Source organism: Chionomys nivalis, chromosome 20, assembly GCF_950005125.1.
Source record: "Chionomys nivalis chromosome 20, mChiNiv1.1, whole genome shotgun sequence".
Lineage (NCBI taxonomy): Eukaryota > Metazoa > Chordata > Mammalia > Rodentia > Cricetidae > Chionomys > Chionomys nivalis.
This window is the reverse complement of record NC_080105.1, coordinates 53,655,216-53,668,535: the sequence shown is the minus strand read 5'-3', so window position 1 is coordinate 53,668,535 and position 13,320 is coordinate 53,655,216. Positions and strand designations below refer to the sequence as shown.

The 13,320-nt window shown below is 49.7% G+C and overlaps 1 protein-coding gene across 2 annotated transcripts in view; it reads left to right on the top strand.

Annotated features, from left to right (window-relative positions):
* Positions 1–6,517: 6,517 nt before the first annotated feature.
* Positions 6,518–13,320, top strand: part of Myom2 (myomesin 2) — a 62,103-nt gene continuing 55,300 nt past the window's right edge. The window contains exons 1-2 of one of the 2 annotated variants that reach the window (XM_057752760.1): positions 6,518–6,581; positions 12,380–12,497. In XM_057752760.1, coding sequence (XP_057608743.1) covers positions 12,391–12,497 — 107 coding nt within the window. In that variant the 5' untranslated portion in view covers positions 6,518–6,581; positions 12,380–12,390. Of the gene's footprint in view, positions 6,582–8,741; positions 8,939–12,379; positions 12,498–13,320 lie in introns of those variants that run through there. The other variant, XM_057752761.1, reaches the window with a different exon arrangement.

The window sequence follows — 13,320 nt, the reverse complement described above, 5'->3', positions numbered from 1 at the left end:
CAGGCCGGTTGTTCTGGCTTTGTGAATGTAGAGTTTAGCCTGGGCCTTGAGGCACAGAAGGCTGAAGCTACCCTGAGGACAGCTGTGTATTTAGCTGCTCTTTAGCGATCAGGTTGCACGGGGGGCTTGAACTTGATATGTAACCAAAGATGGCTTTGAGCGCTTCATCTCCCCTCAGAAGGGCTGAGATCATAGGCCTGCCCCTCCACACCAGACTCTGGTGGCTGTTCACATGGCTATTTAAAATCCCTTTGACGTCCCACCCCTGTTGTTGACTGTGTCTTGTCCAAGCTACACAGGTCCCTGAAAGTTGCTCAGTCCCCTGGGCCCACACTCATTCTCCATGGCCTCCCAAGCTGGAGTTCTGTCCCAGTTCCATGCTGGACTAGATGGGAGCTCAGACTTTGATCATAGCCCGGTTCTATGCGCCTCTCATTCCTCCCAGTAGGCTCCACCACAGGGGAATAGAAATCAAAAGTGGCAAATTTTAGTTCTGAGCCTTCTACTGGCTTTTTAAAGAACACCCGCCCCCCCCCATGGTTTCAATTTCAGCGGGTGGGGCAGAGGTAAGGACGTCATTTTCAAGAGTTCCTCTAATGGCTGTGGTTCAGCCGTTCCTCGCGCTTGCCAGGACAGGCAGGGCCAGCAGAGTGGACTCCTGTGCCTACTGCCATTTTATTTTATTGCTGCCACTGTTCTTGTAAACACGTGGCGTGGCACATTGCTGCTAATCTTTGAGCCTCTGGTCATTTTCAGAATGGAATCCTCGCTGGCCTGGTTTGTCGGAGCCTTCATTCCTGTTTCCTGGAGCCTGTCGTTGGCCAGGCAGCTGGCCACACGGTCCTGTGCATCCAGCTTATGCTCAGAGCACGACCATGCCGGACCGAGCCCAGAGCCTCTTGGGGCTTAAACGAGGAGTCTCTAATCTGATTCCCACTGTGCCAACGAGGAAGTCAAGGCCCAGAGCAGCTGAACGGATTCTCAATAGGTTTTCAGACCCAAGAATAGATTAGCAAACAGAATGAACCTGAACCGGTGCTCGTGATTCCAGCTTAGGGCTCTCCCTCTAAACCTAGCTGCCTGCTGCCTTAGCATGGCTCATGGAAGCCACTTTAGGAATACACTCCCTGGGGGGCTGGAGACGACTCAATTAGCAATGCACTTGCCACACAAGCCTAAGGACCTCAGCTCGGATACTAGTGCCTCCATTCAAGCCGGATGCTATGGCACAATCCTTAACCCCAGTGCTAGGGCACAGAGACAGGCAGGTTCCCGGGGCTCATTGGTTAGCCAGTGTAGCCGAGTCTGAACTCCAGGTTCAGTGAGAGACCCTGCCTCAAAAAACACAAGGTAAAAAGTTATTGAAGAAGACAATGAAAATTTCTGTTTTCCTAGTGCATGCAACCGTGCATGTACATACAATGAGCACACACTAACATGGGCATGTGCATACACACCCTCCTGCAAGAAATAAATGCAGACACTGGAGTCCGGTGCTTCTAAAGGCAGATGCCTGTCCACAGAACCTGCAGGGTAAACTCCAGGCCTTCACAATTAATCCAAGATAGACCTACTGACTCTCCAGCACGCTGGACGTTGATGGACCCATCAGAGTGAAGATGCAGGTCTATGTCAATGTCCTCCGCAGGCAATCCTGGCCACCTGGTGTAGACAAATTGTCGGAGAGTATGCTCTCCTACCAGTAAGTTGCAGCTGGGTGGCTCCTCTCGCAGGCTGAACGCTGCAGGAATGTTTCACTGCAACTCTGAGTGCTAGCTAGATGCATGGGTGTGAGGGCGCCCAGATCACTACACACACACTAAGCCGCTTGTGTTCCTCTCAGTCACGCAGGAGGCCTCATGTCCTCTGTGGCTTCCTGTCTGCTAAGAACACTTTCACCCTTGGCCTGCTGAAGACAGACCTTTGCAGGCTGAGGGAAAGCCTCCTGCTGCCGCTTTTGATTCTGGGCTTCCTGCCGCTGCAGCCTGGGCACGTAGCTTGGGTTGAAGGCGGTGGAGCTGGTGCCAGAGGGTTGCACACATGATACCTGCAAGGTGCACTGCTGAGATCTGTTGATGGGTTTCCTAGGATATGTTTTGATCGACAAGATACAGAAAACCTTCCGGCTCCCTTACAGAGACACAGAGTAATGCCAAACGCCAAACAAGCATGCAGGCCAGGCAAGTGACCTCAGAAACCAGTCTTGTCTTCAAATGAAGCTGGACCTACTAAGGGAAGCTGTGTGCTGTCTGAGCCCCTCATCCGCGTCATGCGAGAACCTGGGCCTTATCATCCCAGTTCCAGTGGGGTGGAGCGCATTTCCGGGTGTGTTGAAGGTGGCAGGTAGGGCTGGAAAAGGCCTCACCCAAGATCTGAAGTATAGCATGTTACACCGTCTCAGGAGAGGCACCAGATAACCTCACTAGGAATACAAAGTAAGGTCAATGTTATAAAAAAGCATTATTTAAGGGAACATGAGTATTTGTCTTTATTGTCCCTGATAATGGAGGGGATAAAATAATAACAGGAGAAATATTGTATCTGTGTGTCTTAGGGTTTCTAATGCTGTGAAGAGACACCATGACCATGGCAACTCTTATAAAGGAAAACATTTAATTGATGACTGGCTTACAGTTCAGAGGTTCAGTCCATTATCATCATGGCAGGGAGCATAGCAGTGTGCTGGCAGACATGTTGTTGGCTAAATTTGAACAGAAGGCAACTGGAAATGGACTTTCTGGGACCACTGGGTGTTAGTTTGAACATATATCAGATCTCAAAGCCCGCCTCCACAGACACACTTCCTCCAACAAGACCACACCCACTCCAACAAAGCTACACCTCCTAATTGCACCATTTCCTAGGAGATTATGGCAGCCAACTACATTCAAACTACCATGAAGTGTAGCAAGTCAGTTACCAAAAGACCTTCACTATTAAACATTTTCTGTGAACTGTGCTTGATTGACTGAGAGCTAGGAAAGAAAGCAAAGTTCCCCAGAATGGGGTCACATCTCACCAGTGGCTTCAGGGAAACACGTGACATCCCATTGGGGTTAAAGGTACTGATTCCCTTTCCCTTGACAAGTCCACATGGATGGAGAAGAGGTAGAAAAACAAGCTATAAAGAGCACATGGATTTGGAATCTGGAAGGCAAGGCAGCGTGTGCTGTGTGACCAGTACGTGGCCACTGATACCCTCAGCCCCAACACCACCTCTAAGAGAGTTGATTTCTCTGTGGATGATTTCCGTGTGGACGGTGGATGGCAGTGGCATACACATGCAAGCATTACCCCAGAGCCTAGCCACTCCAGTGGGCGTGGGTAGGGGCACACCCATGCATCCACAGGCGCCACACTCTTGCTGAGAAAGCCCTGGGTGTGGTGGCAGGGGCGGGGGGTGGGGCACTGGGGGGCTGGTCATAGCAGCTGTTGCTTGTGGCCCTAGAGTCGGTTCCAAACCTCATCTTTTTCTCATTTCCAAGAGGAGAAAACAGAAACCAAAGGACATTCTGACACTCACATAGGGAAGATGGAAAATCCCTTGCTTATCTCTCTGGACACTTACCTGAAGCAGGACTGCTTTCCTGGCATGCTAAACTGCCTCCCTCCTGGGCTGTCCTGACCCCTGGGGGCTTTTCTTTCTCTCCTCCCTCCCTACCCCCTCTTTCTTTCTCTTTCGTGCTTCTCCATGCCATAGGCCTCTCATGAAGTCCACCTGCCTCTGCCTCCTGAGTGCTGGGATTAAAGGCGTGAGTTATCACACCCTGAGCCAGGGGATTTTCTGATCATGGACAGCCGTGATTGTTTAGCCATTTGGACGTTTTCTATAACATATTAAACCACCTATTTTCTAATATACAATACATGAAAATTAATAACTCAAGAGTAACTTTATTCATAACTTTATTTATGAGGTTCTTCATGAGTTCCTAAGTTGAACAACAGTTTTGACTATGTGGTATCTTAACCAAATCCTCCAGGTTTATTTTGGTCCACACACTAGAGACCCCAGAATTTTCTAAGATTGAAATATTTATGATCCCACTCTGACTTCTGGTCTCTCTTTTTATGTAAAGGGACATTTCATAGAGACCGTTTATTAAGTTGAAAGCTCCAGCTGGGGGTTTGGACATAACATTACCGAAGTTATATTATTATTATTATTTATTTATTTATTTACTTTTTTTTTTTTTTTTTTTTTTTTGGTGGCACATGACAGAAACCCAGGCCTAGCTTCAGCAATGAAGAGTCTTCTTGTCTTACCCTTGGGAACCTGGTGGAGAACCAACATCCCACGGTAAGTTCTGCTTTCTACGTTTTGGGCTCTCACCATTTGGCTTTTCAAGGTTCAGTCTGTGGCAGGTTGACTCCATCCAGGGGCTGATGGCAGAGTCTCGGGGAGGAATCAAAGGCTAAACTTAAATAAATGTATCCTGAAGCAGAAGGGACATTCATCCCCAGGGGAAGACATGGCTGCTTCTCACCAGGAAGCTCCTCTGTCCTCAGATGCAGTGGTCTAGGAAACAGGCTTCCTGCATCCCAGAGCGCTATGCACGGATGCACATGCAGAATAAGTAACTAAAGGAGGGTGGGGGTGGGGATCCTTTGAGGGCTTGCCTCCTGAGACAGGGCTGGGGGAGTTGGCAATGGGAACCCAGGTAATTGGGATTTCCTTGGGTGTAGTGTGCTTTCTGTAGCTACATTACATGCAAGTGGGGTGCAGTGAACCATGTCTGGATATATGGGGTGGGGAGTGCAGAACTGGTCCCTCGTGTGTAAAAACAGCATATGACCTTGGGACTTCTACTGTGGCCCAAGTATTCGTGTTCCTTAGTACTTAGGGAAATCTCTGTAGCTTTAGAGCCTGTCTTGGAACTCACTCCATAGACCAGGCTGGCCTCAAACTCAGAGATCCGCCTGCCTCTCCCTCTGGGTATTGGGATTAAAGGTGTGTGCCACTACCACCCGGCTCCACCACAGATTCTTAGTACAAAGCACCACACTAATTGCCCGGTAGAACCTTCGGGTGACAACTCTCTACTATCTGCCCTACTCTTGGGTTTATTTTCCAAGTCCCCCAATATCTCATTAAGCTCTTAGCATGGAGAGGCTTTTCTGGGTCTAAGTTCTAAAGCCTTTCCGCAATCCTCCTCCAAACATAGTCAAGTCTATCACAGCAATTTCCCACAACCTGGTACAAATTTCTCTCTTCGTTATGGTTTCTATGGCTGTTATAAAGCATAATTACCATGTTATAAAACACAAGACTTGGAGAGGAAAGGGTTTATGTCAGCTTCCGGTTCTCCATCAGAGTTCATCGTCAAAGGAAGTCAGAGCAGGACTGAGGTAGAAACTGTGGAGGGGTGTTGCTTACTGGCTTGCTCCCCATCACTTGCTCATCCAGCCATCTTTTAACACTCCTGCCCAGGGGTGGCACCATCTACAATGGGCTGATTCCTCCCACATCAATCACTAAGCAAGAACGTACATAGTAGGCCACTGGGGTGTTAGGAAAAATAAGACGCAAAAATAAAAGTATGCAATTCACTGACTAAAAATCCAAGGGGCTTCTGGATGAGGCCGCGTGGATCTTTACCTTAGGCCTATCTGAGCCTTAGCTTGTTCCTCAAGCCAGGTGTGGGAAGATGGGTTTCTTGAAAGACTTCCAGGTAATCTGCAAGCGTAGTTCTCACAACAGACTTCTAGGTGGTGGTTGCTGCCGTGCACAACCTAAGACAGCAGTTCAGAGCTCTGCGGGGCTGACCGGCTGGAGACCTCAAGCGACAGCCGTCCCTGCAGAGTCCTCTTCTTGGCAGGATGACCATGCCAGGGGCACGCTGTTATTTATACTTGGACACATGCTGTGTGAAGAGATGGACACCTGCTGTCATCCCTGCAGGTCAGATGATGCGGCACAGTGTGAGGACCTTAAATAAGACTGGGCTTGCCCTGCAGGCTGTCCCCACTCAGGTGGGTAGCTCCTGTTAGAGTCTCCCCTAATAAAGTCACAAAGTCACAGCCAAATTGGAGTAGTTTTTAAATCAACACCCACACCCACACACAACTGAAAATGCATGGAGCTGCCATCTTCCCTAGAGATAGCACCCTTGCCTCTAGGTGCTCTGGCTAACAGGTGACCTGGATGTCTGCGGATGCTCAGGTAGAGAGGCACCATGGTACATGTCTGGAAGCCTTCAGTGAATGAGAAAACTTGCTGAGAATTTGGGTCTGACTCTCAGATCCTGTGCCTGAATCTGGGTAGAGGCAACACCAGAGTCTGCTCTGTCTTCCGGGCAGTAGCCAGAGGAGCAAAGAGTGGAACACCCTAGGACACGCTACCGACACCTTCTACTTCCTAGCTTGAGTTGCCCCCTTGCATCTGGTGCTTCCTCTCTAGTGAGCAGGCCAGTGATTTATGATACAGGTATGGGTTTGGGAGAGGCAGCCCTGTGCCTAAATATAGCACCTCCTCTGGCCATAAATGGGAGGGGAAGCTCAGAGCTTTGCGGGGAGAAATTAGCTCTGCTGACCGGAGCCAGTGTCTGAGAAACCCTTCTGCTCAGGCTCTTCTCCTCTGGGTGAGTCTTTCTCCTTTCCTCAGATGTGGTTTTTGGGAGACCACAGAGCACGCTGCAGCTGCATTTACTTTCACAAGGGGCCAAGTTCAGAGCAAATTGCTACCTGCAGGTATTCCTGATAGGACAAATCAAGGGATTCCACCCAAGGTGTGCTTGTCTTTGACTGGACTCTGCTAGGCTCAGCCAGGATCCCTCCCCATGCCCTGCCTTTTCTTCTTCCCCTACCCACTCCTGTTCCCCTTTCCTTTGCTTCCTTTCCCTTCCTTCTCCGCCTCACTTTTAAAGGGGGAGGGTTACACGTCCCAGGCTGGCCTTGAACTTGCGAGGTAGCCAAGGATGACCTTGAACTTGTGAGGTAGCCAAGGGTGACCTTGAGCTTGTGATCTTCTTGCTTTTGTCTCCTGAGCTTCAGAGCTCTCAAATCACAGGTGTGTACCACCAGGCTTTATGCTGTGCTGGAGATCAAACCCAGGGCTCCAGGCATGCTGGGTTAGTTCTCTACCAGCTGAGCTACACGCCTAAGCATTACCCCTATGTTCTGGGCTTTTGTTGTATAATCTGACACCCCTTCAAGGCAGGTTGTGCCCCCAGTTTCCTACCCTTTTCCTGAGTCTGCTGGTTGATTTGAAGTCTGAGGTTCTTACAAAGGATCAGAGATGAAGAAAGGAGGAGAGGGCGGACTAGAAAATGGAGACATTCTTGTGGGGTAGAGGGCAGAGAAACACCAGGCATTCAGCTTAGAGCTTGGGCAGGACTGGGTGGGAGGTTCAGGCATTTTCAGTGAAAGGGCAGTTGTGGGTTGTTGGGTTTCCTTTGCTTGTACATTTGGAGTTTGGATCCTGCAGGTCACCGGCGCCATGCCTTGTGCAGAGCTGTGTGCAGAGAGCTGCGCCTGTCAGGAGGGAAAGGGGCTCCTGCTGCATCTGAGTGCATTCGAGGGCTGGAACCTCAACTCTCTCTGTCACCTGCCCCACATTCCTTCCTTACTGAGTGCACTAAAAACAGGAAGCAAAGGGCATGTGGAACCAAGACACTTAGAGGTGATAGTGAATAAATGGGGGCCCCAGATAAAAACCTGTCCTAGAAGCCAAGGGCTGGGGCCCAAGCCAACTCCATGTGCCCTCTAGAGATGCTGTGCCCATGAGCTCAGTGCCTGGCACTTTTAGCTCTGCGAAGGAAGATTGGAGCAGGAGTGAGGGTAAGCGGCTGAAGGCTCTGGAAGGATGTTAGATCTTATCTACATCACATTTGTGACAAACTCACAGGAACCAGGGAGCGAGGGGAGCTTGTCGCTAGAACTTAGTGAGGCTTCCATGACTGCTGACTTAATTTCCCTTTATGAAGTAGGGTGGTGCTGTGGGTTGCTGTAAGGATTGTCCAAGTGGGAGCTGCCTGGGACCATTTCTGTGTCAAATTCAACATGATTGAAGTTTTATGGGGAGCCAGCGAGCCTTGACAGACAGCTGAGTGCATTGTGCATACGAAGTTGGATCCTTCTGTAGCTTATGCCAAGGCTTTCAAAGGAGGAGCCCTGCAAAACCCGGCCATGTTTAATTGATTCTCAGTGTCCCTAAGTCATTTTGAAAACCCTTTAAATAGGTCCTAATATGAACGAATGAACGAGCTGGGAAAAAAATTATCTTATGAACTCAGGGCTTTTTTTTTTTTTTTTTTTGTCTACACTGTGTTAGCTGTTTCTCTTCCTCTTTGAATTATTTTCATCCCATGTGTCTATGAACTTTGGCATTTTTAGCTGTATAAATAATTTCTTTAACTGCCTAAGAGGAAATGCTTTCAACCTGGCACATCTCCACAAACTAAAACCGTGTTTAGCGACACAAAAGAGTTTGTTCCCTCTGTTCCTTGCAGCGAGGGCCCCGGACAAGATGCATCACCGACACGGAGCCCTGGTGCTGGGGACAGGCTCGAGTTTCATGGTGGTGTCATAATTCCCAAACATGTCAGGAGCCTCGTGGGTGTGGTTCCAGAGCTGGGCTGAGGCGGAAAGTGTCTGGGAGTGGTCAGAGGAGCAGCTGGTGTCTTGGCTCTGCTGGAATGCCCCAGGCCTTCAGTTAGGGCGTGTTCATCTGAGAGGGTTCAGTCTTACTGGTCGGCACGGTCTCTGGTGTGAGTTACGTACAGCCACGGACATACACTCCTGGAGGCAAGGAGTATTTAGGGGAATATTCCTGGCATTAGTTCAGTCCCCTGGTTTTATAGTGTGGACCACACAGTAGCCTGGCACTGTGAGGGTTCAGGCCTTGGAGTTCCCAGAACCAAAGCCTCTCTGTGCTTCTGAACTCCAGGGGATCAGCAAAACCTGCCCTTTGGAGAAGAGGTGCTCCTCATCTTTTTGGGTATGTGTGGGGCCACTTTAAGGATTTCTGAAGGAGGACAGCAGCAGTGTGAATCTGGGTGGGCTCCCCGAGGGCTCCTTCACCTCCTTGTACCTGATACTCCCAGACGCAACCTTTGTTTCCAGTCTGGGCCACAGGAATATACTTCAACAGAGATGGGGTTGGGAACCCCTCAGAACTCCTCAGGGCAGTTCTGAAGCAAGAAGTCCTAAGGAGACAGCAATGACAGCGTACATTGGACCTGGGTTTCATGAGGCCTCCCTTTCATGTGATATGTCTTGCTGGCCATGGGACTGGTAACAGTCTGAGGAGACAGGTGGAGCCGAGGGTCCCAGGCACAGCGCTCAGGTGCACTGCTCCAGCTGAGGTCACACGTCAGTTGCCCCCAGAGGCTCCGGTTTGACAAAGGGGTATGTTGGGGAGTGCCTGCTCTCCGAGAGCCCTTGACTCCCGCCATTGATGGCTTCAGGGAGACAAAGTGTAGGGATAAGTGCGCTAAAGTGCTGTTGCCCTTGTCAAAGGCACCTAGGGGACGTGTCTGCAGTGGGTCTGTGTGTCAGAGCGAGGGGCCCAGGAAACGTGACCACTTAAAGCAGGTGGTGCCTGGCTGATCACTACAAAGTGTGTACTCCTCACACATGAAGTGTTTGAAGACTTCCAGGCCCTCTGGTAGTGTCAGAGATATATCGTGCTGCGTGCAGTCACTGTCTGTGCCTGTAGCGTTGATTGGGACATTCAGACTAGTCAAGGGGAAGAAGGCCATTGAGATATAGGGACCCTTGTCATCTTACGTTCCACACAGAAGCATGCATCTAGTGGAGTGTGCTTGGCCCTCTTTTGTGGATGGTGCTACTAGGGCATGCGTTTGGAGTTCTTTTTGTAAAAGACAGTTTGGAAGTTAATGTGGCGTGAACACATATGTAAGTGAACATATAGAATGATGTGATATTCTATGTTTCTGATGAAGAATTATAAGCCATCAGGGCAGATGGATTAGGGAAGCAGCCTAGGGAGTAAACTAGCTTGAGGGTGGTTATCTCTGCAAGGCAAGGCTACCTTTAGTGGCCATGTATGCACGCCTCCAGAGACGGCACATGCAGTCATGGGCAGCAGACCTTTCTTGGGGATCACCTTGCTGAGGTACAGTTAAAGTGAGAGGGTCTTTTCGGGGTACCTCTTCCCGTCTTCATGGTTTGGGGTCACAATGACCCTTGACAGAGACAGCCATGGAGTCTGCTGTTTGGCACTCTGTACCAAACACAGTGCCAGCTGTTACATAGATTCAGTGTGGAATATCAGAGCTGGAGAGATTAGGAATAAGCCCCAAGACTGCACCACAGAGCTGGAGGTAGGGTTTGGCCCCAGGGAGCCTGGCACCTGACCTCTGAGTTCTCCTTGAAGGCTAGCTGGGTTGGTTCTGTGTGGCCCTTAGGGCACAATGTCTTTTAACACTTTTGCAACCAGTGGATGGTGACACACTCTGTGGAAGCCTCTGGGAGATGCTTGGTTGACTTGTCGATTTTTTGAAAAGAGGTTACTGAAATATGCTAGTGTATCAAAGCATAAGGGGTCCCAAGACAGAAGTTTACCAACCTTGGGGGTGGGGGATGGACTGGCCTGAGTTTGGATGATTCCCAGCATCTTTCTCAGCTCTGTGATTCTGCGATCCCACGGTCTTAATTGGAATTGATCACAGGGTAAATTGTGCGATATGGTGAATTTTGTACTATAGATGAGGAGGACTGGAATGGGGGCAGTCTCTTCTCTGAGACCTCAGGTTTCCATGCTGAGCCCACTCCGGTCATTTCATCTGAGTGGCAGTCTCAGGGCCGTGCTGTGGGTTCTAAACACAGAAGACTCAGAGCTCATGCCTGGGAAACCAAGGCTCACAGAGACAGAGGAGAGCTGCCTCTGAGTGACTGTGTAGAGATGCCCAAAGAGGCCAGGTGTGAATTCTATTTACTTGGGGTGAATCTGTGCACTATATGAAGACATATAATTCCAGCAATGCTCCAAAATCTCTCATTGATCTCTCAGGAGAATTCCACAAAGACTTGCTCACTTTTTCAGACCCTGGGGTTTCACTGCTGTCTTGGTTTGTCCTTTTTTTGTCTCTGCCTCGGATGCAGAAGCCCAGGACTCGACTCCAGTTGACTCTTGGAGACACTGCGGGGTTAATAATTGCCCGAGGCCCCTGGCCCAGCCACGGGAAGTTCATGGAGTGGCCACAGCCTTCCCAGAGTAACGCCCTGCTGTACACCATGTTTCCACCTGCAGGCTCTCCCTGCCACCTGACCTCTGTCTGTTGGCCTAGTCACCCCCCAGGGCCCTTCCCACGTGTGTCCTGCTGGGGGCCTTGCTGGCTGCCCTCTCTCCTCTTTTGCAGGACGCTCTATCTTTGTGTGGCCTCTAGCTCCTGTCATGTCAAGCATTTGTTTACTCCCCTAATCTGTTTAAATTATTTTTATCGTCTTTACTTGCACTGCTTTGTGAATTGCTTCAAGCACAGTAGGCAGTCTGTAACTGATGTTAAGAAAGAAATTAAAGGCACATTTTCTGATTTTCATGGAAGCCGACAAAAATTAAAACTGGGTTCCAGAGAACTCTGTGGACTTCATGATTATATCTGAAGATTATTTCTATCTGTACAATCCTCCCCATCTCCCCTTTTGGATCAGTATAGCCTTTCTGGTGTGTGTGTCTATGTGTGTGTGTGTCTATCTCTCTCTCTCTCTCTGTATACATCTGTCTGTGTGTCTTTGTGTCTATGTGTGTCTATCTGTGCCTCTCTTTCTCTATGCATGTCTCTCTGTGTGCTTCTGTGCTTGTATGTGTCTGTCGTGTTTGTGTGTGTGTCTGTGTGTATCTGCTACAGCTGTCTTTTTCTCTGTGTGTCTGTGCATGTCTGTCTCTGTGTCTATCCTTGCATATGTCTGTCTGTCTGTGCATTTCTGTGTCTATATGTGTCTGTCTGTGTCTATCTGTGCCTGTGTGTATGCCTGTCTGTCTGTGTGTACCTGTTCTCTCTCTCTCTCTCTCTCTCTCTCTCTCTCTCTCTCTCTCTCTCTCTCTGTGTGTGTGTGTGTGTGCAGGTGGGGACAGAAATCAATGAATCAATGTCAGGTGCCCTTCTCAATTGTTTTCCACCTTACCATGAGACAGGTCTCTCACTGAACCCAGAGATCACCGATCTCTGGACTTCTAGGCCAGTGAGCTCCTGGACCCCTCCTTTCTCCACTCTGCCACCTCCAGCCCTAGAGTTAAAGGCATGTAGGACTGAGTCTTCCCGTGGGTGCTGGGGATCCTTTGCAGGGCTTCCCGCTTGCATAGCAAGCACCTTTTCACAGAGCCATTTCCCCAGCTCCTCCCCCTCTCCCTTGGAATGATGTAGAAGGTAAAGCAGAGACCACAGGACCTGACTTATGCTCTTTTCTCTCTTAGGAGCACTCAGAATGTCCCTGGTGGCAGTCCCTTTCTATCAGAAAAGACACAAGCACTTCGACCAGTCATATCGAAACATTCAAACCAGGTACCTCCTGGACCAGTATGCATCCAAAAAGTAAGTTGTCAGGTCCTGGCTAGGCTTCCTGAATGCTGAATGCATAGCTCTGATGTCTTCTGTCTCCAAACTGTGTAATTCTCTGAGATCTGGAGGTGAAAGGGTTTGAGGGATGTCTGGAAGCAGGAAGACTGCATCCCTGATATACACATCTCTTTGGAGACTAAAGTTTGGCTGGGTTGCCTGGCTTGGCTGCATGGAGTTTTGTATCCTGCAGGGCCTGTGGGCTGACCCTGGTGGAGATGCCCAAGGTTACTCAGTACAAGCCCACTGACTTGCGGGACTTAAAGAGTCACACACAATATGGGACAAGGAGGAAAGCAATGGAAGGACACTGGCAAGGTTCGTAGGTGGCAGAGCAAAGATGGAAATGAAGTCTGTTCTGACCGTAGCTCTGCTACCTCAGCAATACAGGTACAGCACCTGAGCATCCATCCTTCCTGCCCAGTGCAGCCGGAATCTAGACCCCCTCTTCCCCCTTCATCTCTGGCCCAGCTCCTGAAGGACGAGGTCTCCTCCAGCTTGCGGCTCGTGCCTCCCTGGCACTGTTGGAGTGGCAGCCGGCCTATCTACAGCTTCAATGGGCTGATTAGAGGGTGGTGAGCAGGAAGGGACCTCTGAGTCTGGCCTGCTCCTGCTGCAGGTTCCTGCCCCATGTCACCAGCACCCTATATTTAGAAGTGCTGGTGGCGTTCATTTAGTTGCCATCCCTTGTTATAAACAAAGCCAAACATTTGCAGCCTATCTCAACAGAGATTATGCTCCCCCACACACAGACAGATACACAAACACAGACACACCACACACTCATACATACACACAC